The 9,767-nt window shown below is 39.5% G+C and overlaps 2 protein-coding genes across 3 annotated transcripts in view; one reads left to right on the forward strand and one right to left on the reverse strand.

The window, feature by feature from the left end:
• The window catches only part of lamtor3 (late endosomal/lysosomal adaptor, MAPK and MTOR activator 3), a 2,922-nt gene extending 324 nt beyond the window's left edge, over positions 1 to 2,598 (forward strand). Inside the window, exons 2-7 of the mRNA XM_027023588.3 lie at positions 32 to 83; positions 182 to 216; positions 429 to 487; positions 596 to 729; positions 830 to 893; positions 1,281 to 2,598. Of these exons, the coding sequence (XP_026879389.2) occupies positions 32 to 83; positions 182 to 216; positions 429 to 487; positions 596 to 729; positions 830 to 893; positions 1,281 to 1,354 (418 nt within the window). The 3' untranslated portion in view covers positions 1,355 to 2,598. The remainder of the gene's footprint in view (positions 1 to 31; positions 84 to 181; positions 217 to 428; positions 488 to 595; positions 730 to 829; positions 894 to 1,280) is intronic.
• Positions 2,599 to 2,824: 226 nt separating this feature from the next.
• On the reverse strand, positions 2,825 to 7,315 carry dapp1 (dual adaptor of phosphotyrosine and 3-phosphoinositides). 2 transcript variants are annotated; one of them, XM_027023587.3, is made up of 9 exons: positions 6,977 to 7,315; positions 6,016 to 6,138; positions 4,502 to 4,635; positions 4,258 to 4,388; positions 3,900 to 3,947; positions 3,655 to 3,717; positions 3,483 to 3,568; positions 3,122 to 3,209; positions 2,825 to 2,964 (listed from the first exon to the last, which is right to left on the reverse strand). In XM_027023587.3, the coding sequence occupies exons 1-9, from the start codon at positions 7,036 to 7,038 to the stop codon at positions 2,941 to 2,943; spliced, it is 759 nt and encodes a 252-aa protein (XP_026879388.1). In that variant the 5' UTR covers positions 7,039 to 7,315; the 3' UTR covers positions 2,825 to 2,940. The 2 variants fall into 2 exon arrangements, with proteins under 2 accessions (XP_026879388.1, XP_081580835.1); XM_081724709.1 differs by lacking the exon at positions 2,825 to 2,964 and having other exon boundaries at positions 3,060 to 3,209.
• Positions 7,316 to 9,767: the final 2,452 nt, after the last annotated feature.

Genomic DNA, 9,767 nt, shown 5'->3' on the forward strand with positions numbered 1-9,767 from the left:
TTTAAATTCGTTGACGAGCGTTTTGTTATAGGGAGCAGTGCAAGGAGGCTACTCATATCCCGTTTGTACACAACATGGCAGATGTGAGTATTTTAGCTAACCTAGATAGCTAGTTGCTTGTCTAGTTTTTTTAACGTAACGAATTAGCTACATTGCTACAAACATCTGACTGTTGTTGCAGGACCTGAAGAGATACTTATACAAACAGTTGCCCACGTAAGTAATGTTTCTCCGGAATTGGCTCATTTGTGAAATGTGATAAGAATGCTCTTCTTCCAACTTGAATGCATTTGATTCAAAGTGCTGAAAGCAAATGCTTCTGTGTTGAGAAGTAGTGTGGCGTACATACACTTAATAAAACTCTTCATACTGTTGGAGGTTGCATGCCTGCATTATATAAAATGATAATCTCGGTTTGCTCAAATTAGGGTTGAAGGCCTGCATGCAATAGTAGTAACAGACAGAGATGGAGTTCCTGTAATCAAAGGTAATGCAATTACCTTATTCAGTAGTCAAAATGGTTATAGTATTTAACATGCAGCTTGGTTTGGGTTTCCTGTTATTTTTATGAATTTTTAATGCCTGCTCCCTGTAGTTGCCAATGACAATGCTCCAGAGTATGCCCTACGACCCGGCTTTCTCTCCACATTTGCACTGGCGACAGATCAAGGCAGCAAGCTGGGGCTCTCCAAAAACAAAAGCATCATCTGTTACTACAACACATATCAGGTATTCTGCCTCTCAACCTGTCAATTCTTTTTTTTAAACTCATTGGCTATTCATAAGTTGCTAAGTGATGCTTCTCAATGTTATGTTTTATCTTTGTCAGATTGTGCAGTTTAACCGATTACCCTTAGTAATCAGCTTCATTGCAAGTAGCAGTGCCAACACAGGTGAGTGCCTCTCAGACACAGGAATGCATGAATTGAGCGGAGTGGTCTCCGGTGACCAAGCAAATAGGAATTGATTTATCAGCATAAAAATTTAGACTTGAATCCCATCTTGACTGGGATTCATGATTAGTAACAGCCCAGTGACTCAGTGAAACTCTGATCCTACAGACATGTTTTATAAATGGAATCCTTTGTAATTTGTTCCTTACTTTAAATTTCTCATCCACTCTGTTCTCTCAAACATCTGTCTATCTAAGCTAAAGGTTATACAAAACCAGCACGCAGAAGAAAGATGCACTTGTGTGTATTTATATCATACTGATAACATTTGTATTTAGATCAGGCAGCTAATGTACAAGTTTTTGACTTCTGCAACTGCTATTGTAGGCTTGATCATCAGTTTGGAGAAGGAGCTTGTTCCTCTGATTGAGGAACTGAGGCAGGTGGTAGAGGTTGCCTAGGAGTCAGGCAGCATTACAACTACTGCAACATCACACACCTGGTTCAGGTCAATAGAGCCACACACGGGCATCTAGGATATTGCTATAATTCCCCTTGTGTTGACACACGTGCACCTGTATAATGTTAGCTGTGAAACTGTATTTCATGTGAGTTGCTCTTGATGCTGTATGTTTCTCTTATGAATGTAACCCTTTCTGTTGGTTTGTTTTCTTGTAATTAAAACATTTAAGACAGTGTATAAAAATAACATTTATAGAAAATTTACATTTTACAGAAGTAAATGTTTTATGCAAAGAAGACAGAACTTTTTCTGCATTCCTCCATCCTTGAGCTGAGTTGTTTGCTAAGTAGAACTGTATATTCAGTGCAAGTTCACAAACATCACATTAAAACATGTCTTTTCTCTGCTGGTCTTTGAATATTACAGCAGAGGGGAAGCCACACTATTGTGTGAACAATTCAGTTTTTTTTAAATATAAATAAGTACACACCATACTAGAAAGGTTTAATTAAAAAATAAAATATTGGAAACTTGTTTGCAAATTTAGTTTTTTTTTTGTTATTTTGTTTTGTTTTTTGCAAAAACACTAGAAAAATGGAGATATCTTTGGTCCCTTCTTTCATGTTAGAGTCACATCATAAATCTACTTTAAATTCCATGCTCCAGAATGTGTCAAAGGTGCAGTCATAATCACCTTGATAGAACAATCTGAGCTAACGACTATCACAATGGCTGTCCATATCATTATGGGTCCACCATCATGTTTAAGACTTGGCAACAAACATTGTATGCTAAAAGCTTCCTAAGTTTTTCTCTAGACATAAACAAGTCTGCAATTAAGAGAGTGAAAAACAGCGTTAAAAATAATGGTAATTTAACATCTGTGGAGAGCTCTGGCTTGTGACCACTCATCTTTCTCCTGTGCAATTTGGTGATATCAAATCACCAAGGCTGACTACTTGGCCTCTTTCACTTATAGTTGTTGTCTGTTGCTTTGAAAACTCACGTCAAACTTTGACCTCTTTGTGATGTGATGTACTGCTAATTGATACTCATTCAAATTACTCATTTGCATAGCCGCCTTTGTAATTCTGATTCAAGTTACTTCAGATGTTAGTCTTTTCGGTGTGGTACTTCTGTTACATTGTCAGTACCTTCTACTGCACTGCTGTATGAGCCAGTGCTGCAGTGTCCTACTTGGTTCCACAGGGGAAAAATAAATTTAAATGGCCACAGTTATCATTTGGTGTCTTAGAAAACTCTGTTTATACTTTCATCTCAACACTCTTTCTTCTTCGCCTGTAACGCATTCTCACCACAGGTGGTCAGTGCAGCAGAAGGTCCTGGCATGGAACAAGGGCATGATGCATCTTGCTCAGTAAGATATATAGGATGACTTCTCACTTTATGCAATGGCAGTTGCCATTGGAACCAGTACAGGCCCTAGGATTACAATGGCCAGAGGACCCTAATGAGATATAGACCTTTGATCTCTGACTTCATCCCATTACATCTCGTCATACCAACATGGGCACTCCTCGCACAATGTCAGCCATTCCTTCACTTCTTGCCCCATCTTCACCATCATCTGCCTTTTTTTATCTGTGACTGGGAAAAAATGGCAAGATGACTAAGGGAAAGTGTGTCAATGGAAATCATCCATGAGTAGTCTGATGACTTTACAGAAATTATGACCCATGGGACCAGATTTTCCTTATAGTTAATTCTGTTTCTGTTTATTCATAACTTTTTTTTTTTTCCTTACCAGTTTCCAGCGCAGTATCTTTATCCATTCATCAGCTTCCGCGCCGGACTTGGCACACAGATAAAATGTTCTCTCAGGGAACACTAGACTATTACATGAAAGCAAGAGACAAACAAGACAGAATATTTTGTAACATGTGCACAAGAAGGAGTAGTGAGTCATTGTAAAAGTGTTGCTTTGGGCTACCTTAGATAAAACAAGATGTAATGGGGTTTTGTTTTTTTGTTTTTTAATAAATAAGACTGGTTTGGATAGGATAAAACGTTCTGCCTGTGAGAAGGTGCTTCTTGTTTCACTTCCCCCATTTCCAACCTTACACATTAATAGAAATATGAAGCAAAGTCTAAAGCAATCATCTCACCAGAAGCAATTAACCCTGTGCTGACTGTAATCAAACTGAACAGCAGAGCACGCCGTCAGATCCAGGGTACGAATGGGGTCTGCAAACTGACACGAAAAAAGAAAATTATGAAATGAATCGTTTTTATTGACAGTTACTGCTTAGACTAAATACAGTGTGGTTTTAAACTTACCATTTTGTCTTTGAAGTATTTAAGCTCATTTCTATTTAGTGTGAACCATCTTTGTTTCCAGTTCTAACAGAAAGCAGAGGGAAAGTATCGGGTAAAAGGTACTCAAAGGTGTCTAGCCAAATAACTGATCTCATTAATTAGTTATTCATCACAGATGAATCATTATTGTTATATTGTTAATGCTCATATTTCAAAATGTGTTGTGCACAGTACACAGCAGAAGAATTAGTAATGGCTCTCCATACCTTTATAATAGCTCCTTGTTTCACCAGATAGCCTTCTTTTGTGCCTAGCTGAAGAAAGATACAGACAGTAAGCAATATGAAGTATAATTTGTATATATGTATAATTTGTGTCCATTTTAAAGAATGCAAATGAGATTATTTGCTTTGTAAATGAGGGTTAATTTTGCAAATGAAACTTAAAAATATGGGGGGAAAAAAGTCAGATTTTTATCATAAAATAGTATTTCTATCTTTTAAATTTCATTGATAGACAATTTTCAGTACATTACTATTGGATTATTAAATGTACCAGTAAACTTCAGTAATATGCTAAAATTAGCAGTTGTTTTGGAAAGGAGTGGGTGTGTTGCCAACATACTGATGGGGCGCTGGCGATCAGGTCACCTTCATGGCGACCTGTCTGCATGGCCGTGTGAACACACACAGACTCATAGATGGAGGGCTCCTCCACCTGTCGGGGGTATGGGAACCGAAGCACTATTAGGTTGCCTGTGCGACAGCAAGAGAACACTGATTCAGAGAACACAGTTACTATTCTGAGACCAGAGAAAAAGGAAAAAGGTATGTTTTTGTGTGTGTGTGTGTGTGTGTGTCAGTCAAACCTGTTTCACTGCCCAGTAGTGGCTGGTTGGCGAAGTGACTCATGAAATCCTGAAGGGAGGGAAACTCATTGAAGCCAAACGAGTATTTCCCACACTGTCGTTTCACATGGAAGTGCTTCACTGAATCCTTTGCCCTAGAGGAGACCAGGAATGGCTTCTAAATAGGCCTCTGATACCTTAAGTGTGTATTACAACTGTCCAAGAGTCTGTTCTGAACAATGTTCCACATTCACATTTTTTATATAATGTGACCTATACTATCCAGTGTTGGCGGGGGGCGGGGCGGCTGGGGCTGGGGGGCTTTGGCTCTGTCAGTCCAGATTATGAATATGCTGGACAAGGTGACAAAAATGAGTAGGAACATTATTGGTTCTAATATGAATAGCATTTCCCAGCTCTCAGAGCAGACCATCAGCCTTGCTCTGAGGATATGGAATGATCCATCCCACCCAATTTTCAGAGAGTTCTCTCCCCTCCTCTTGGGACGCAGGTTTCGAATGCCAAAAACAAAATAAGCCATTGTGCTGAGGATCATTAGGTTACTGAATAGTTTAGATACAGGAATAGGGACACATTAGGTAATGAACTTTTTAAAATTGTTGTTATAGATTGTTGTGTCCTTTTGTCACTGATGTTTTAATGTTTTTAGATGTTTGGTGGTGTTTATTTATTGTTATTTCTTGTCTGTGTTTATTTTTGATGTGGCTCTTTGTGTGCAAGACAAGTTCCCTTCAGGGCAATAAAGGTTTCACATCAATCAATTGAGTCATGGGGGGAAAAAGCAAGAACCACACTATTCTGGCTGACAATGGCCTCAGCATTCACCAAAACTAGAATTTATAATAGCTTTATTGTCATCTGTAAGTGCTATAAAATTAAATTATATCCCAGTTAGTTAACTCTGATGCTGTCCTTTCAATGAAGAAATATACAACAACCCCCCCCCCCCCCAAAAAAAAACCTGAACAAACCAAAGTGAAATATGAGTATAAGTTAGAACTCTGTCAGTGCACAATCAGCATAACTGAATAGGTCTGAATATATCATTGCATTCAAAGCACATCCAGCCGTAATTTCACAGACCCTGCACAATATGAAAAAAGCTCAATATAATCCTATAATTAATAGTCTTAAAAATAAAATTGATGAACTGAAACATTTTAAATTAACAAGAGTCTATATTAGACAAAAATACATTTCAGTGGTCTTAAATGCACAAAAAAAAGTAATCCTTTGTATTATTTACATTCATTTTAAGTTTGAGTTCATGCATCATACAGGAAGTGCTTTGACACTGGCCTTCCTGAGAGCAGCTCTAGAATAGCCAGCCCTGGCGAACATAAGCCCATGAACTATATCCAGTATATCATGCTTAACCATGTTGCCGTCGTTACCCTACTTTGCCACCACTAAAAGATGGAAGGGACAGCACATGTTTAACATCCCTACAGACACAGACATGCATATGACAGAGACAGGAATAGGTAGGCTACTGGGAAGGGTGGCTAACTAACCTGACAGATATGGCAAAGCAGTCAGGTCCTTTGTTGCTGTTTCTGAGTAGGAAACTCCCATCTACACCATTTGACAAGAGCAAAGCTTCAGCTGCATGGCGAGATAAATCATAATGGTACCAACTACACACACACACACACACACACACACAGATAGAGAGAGAGAGAGAGGTTAGCTCATCATTTTCATTCTAATAATTCTTTAGATAAGAATTTCATGGAGTTTGTCCCTTTATGTAAACATTAAATAATGACAGACTATATGCTATGAAGATGCTGCATATTGTTATATCATATTGAATTAATGTTGAATTGCTGATTTTTCATTGGTATTCACTTATGTATTAGTCTATACTTTAAGTACAGCATGCTGCTATTTTAAATAACAACAGTGTTAAAACCTAAATATTATGGAGCAATTAGTTTAGTATGTATGCCAATCTTCAGATGCAACCATGAGACTTGTGGACAAACATTTAAATTATGAGACATCCTTATAAACCTCTGGGTTATTAAGAAAAATGTCTTTCGATTGCATGAGTACTGTAATATTTTAAATAATGTAAAAGTGAAAACTGAAAATTAGAGTGATCTTGTAAAATGAGGCCAGTCTAAAAAGCACTTTTGAGAAACGTGGTCTTTTACCACCCAAGTCTTTTATCGTTGTTTCGTCAAGGCACTGTAACAGGGTTAAACAATGACGCGAACAAGGACGGTACCTCGCAATCCAATGAATACCGAACATGATGAGTGAAAACGGGATACACGGAAAAAGTAAGCGACAAAAGGAGGCTTATCACGTGCAGCAGGTTTGACAAAGTAATTAAGAAGCACTAACAACTTTTTTTTTTTTAACATTAAACAGACACAAAGTGACGAGTCATAACCTGAACCTTTATTATTAGATACATATTATTGCTTAATTGTTCATGAATCAAAGTAAAAACCTGCTTCAACTCACCCAACTGACTCCAACTCGTCCAGGTCATCCCCGTAGCTGCGTGTAGAACTGCAAACGCTCATGTTTGAAGCGTTTGCCCTCGTGTCTCTGGTATGTGAATTAATAAGCACTAAGCATTAATAATTTCGTGTGTCTGGAAACTTCAAGATGATTCATTTGGCGAGAGAATCTATTTGAGAGATAATTTGAAGACTGTTACCAGCTAGAACGCGTCGAAGAGGAACTACGATAGGCACGCCCACTTTATCGTAGTCTCGGCGGAAAAAATGACGAAAGTAGCATTACATTAAAGTCCTGAATACAGACCTATGACAAGCGCCACGCGTAGGATATATCATGGGAACTTTTAAAATGCTCTGTAGATATTAGAAAATGTGTCTATTTATACTACTTACAGTTATATCAGGATATATACATACATTCTGAAATCTGGAACGTTTAGAATGGGGAAATTCCCTCCAGAATTCCGGACCCAAAGGAGCACAAGTTCTGAGAATGAATGAATGAAGTTTTATTGATGCAGCGCCTTTCAAGGAACCCAAGGTCGCTTTACAGTTAACACATGCAGCTTTTGCATCCACACGCCAGTAAGAAGCGACACCCAACTGTACACAGTGTACTCTCAGCTGGAACCCTCAGCCCCCTGGGGGACTGAATCGGGTGCAGGGAGGAGAGAGGAGACAACACCCGGGATAGAGCACCTTCCACCACAGGGCATGCAGACACACATTCATTCAAACACTGACACTAGGACGACTTTACTTTATTAGACATGCAGACACACAATGATGCACACACACCAAGACAATTTATTTGGGATACCCAATTTTACCTAACCTCCATATTTTTGGACTGTAGGAGGAAATCAGAGAACCAAGAGAAAATCCACACAAAGACGAGGAGAACACTCCAGTGAGTCGCTCTGGAGCCCTGGCTGCTAATGCCATGGTGAAAATGTAAATGTAAAGATGACGGGGGAGAAAGACTAAACAAATTCCTGAATACACTGAATACAGGAGAAATAGATTCCAGGTGAGTAACTGCAGTGTACTAAGATATGTAGAGATATTCAGAATTGTAGTGAACTACACAAGGCTTCCAGAGAAATAGGACGTTTCGGGCAGAAGTCCTTGAAGCACTGCTTGCACAGCTGATGAAGATTAAGGACCTTTGTCCTGTTTCTTGTGTACTTTGATGACTTTGGTAAAGGAGGCTGGGGGTTTGAATCCCAACCAGGGTATCTCCAGTGTGTTCCCTTCGGCAAGGGAAGATGCTGTCACATGCTGGGTGACCAGGGCAGTCTGATGAAAAGTGGACTATTAGAAAAAATACAAAACATTCACAGACAAGAGTGGAGAAAAGAGAACTGTTGGAAAGCTACTACATAAGGAACCATATTGTGTGAAAGTATAAGCAGAGGATGTGGGAACTATGGATGTTTCAAAACCCAACATCTAGACTAATACTGAAACAACTAGCAACTCAGTGTTCCAAAATCTGCAAGTGGCAATTGCTGTCACAACTAGAGATCAGTGAAGTACAACATAAATGCTGTGTCAAGGGGGATTCAGAACAACAAGTCAGAGAGGAGATATCATCATCATCATCATCATCATCATCATCATCCTCCCCACACCCCAAAATTGGGAACCAAGACCCAATGAGTCCATGCACCAAGCTCAGCACTAGGGCTGCTGATCTGAGATTCTGAGATTGAAGATCACAGCTAAACTGGAGAGACTGCCAAGCCATAGCAGACTACCAAGACCAAACAAGGTACATGAAAGGCTGCTGGAAGATGTGAATGAAGCTCTACAGACAATCACTACTGTGACCAAAACTGAGACCAACCAGATACTATATGCCACATCAGCAGTGATACTTGATGCAAGACGCAGACCACAGCAACCTCGCTGAACAGGATCTAGTAACCATCACACTAGCAAATGTCCAAGAAAGAGTCTGGACAGCTCCAGGCCCTGACATGGTCCATGCCTACTGGCTGAAGAAGCTAACAACACAATTGAACCTATCCTGAATGGTTAACTGAAATCCTACAAATGGCTGGATTGAATGACAGCATGGAGGCACTAATCATGACAACAGAGGAACAAGCTCTGTATACAAGATCAATAGAAGCTGAGATCTACCACACCAGAAAGGAACCCAGATACAGACTGTGCAACAATGCCGCTGAGACAATGAAGCACATAAAACAATGAAGCAGAGCATACATGGAACGCCACAGGCTGGCATAGTACAGAGAAACATTTGTGCCATGTACGGACCAGAAGTTCCAAGGTCAAAAAGTGGTATACACTTCCAAAGGTGGTAGAGAATTACCATGCTAAGACCCTGTGAGACTTCCAGATACAGACAGACAAAATGTTAATGGCTAACCAATCGGACATAGTAGTGGTGAATAAACAGCAAAAGAGGGCTGTAGTGATAGATGTAGCAATATCAAGCTATAGCAACATCAGGAACAAGGAAAACAAAAGCTCGAGAAATACCAAGGGCTGAGAGAAGAGATGGAAAAGATGTGGAAGGTGAAGGCAACAGTGGTTCCAGTAGTAAATGAAGCACTAGGGGCTGTGACCACCACCTGGGAGAACAGCAGATCCCAGGAAATGTGGCGAACTAAGGCTGTTTGCACTGCATGTCATGTATATTTAAAATCCATTACAACAGCAAATCATAGATGATGCCTTAAGAGATCCTAAAGTCTCAGGTATGCTTTAATAAAGGCAATCAAATGAACCAGTGTGCTAATTACATTCACTGACCAATT

This window comes from Electrophorus electricus, chromosome 12 (genome assembly GCF_041902795.1).
Source record: "Electrophorus electricus isolate QZ-2024a chromosome 12, ASM4190279v1, whole genome shotgun sequence".
NCBI lineage: Eukaryota > Metazoa > Chordata > Actinopteri > Gymnotiformes > Gymnotidae > Electrophorus > Electrophorus electricus.

What these genes read in the sequence shown, in the direction of transcription:
- dapp1 (XM_081724709.1), bottom strand. Translation starts at nt 7,038, where the DNA reads ATGAGCGTTTGCAGTTCTACACGCAGCTACGGGGATGACCTGGACGAG. An exon ending in TGCTTTGCCATATCTGTCAG is followed by an intron (nt 4,636 to 6,015) that starts GTTAGTTAGCCA and finishes GGTCTCCTCTAG; the next exon opens with GGCAAAGGATTCAGTGAAGC. An exon ending in CACAGGGTTAATTGCTTCTG is followed by an intron (nt 3,210 to 3,482) that starts GTGAGATGATTG and finishes TTCATGTAATAG; the next exon opens with TCTAGTGTTCCCTGAGAGAA.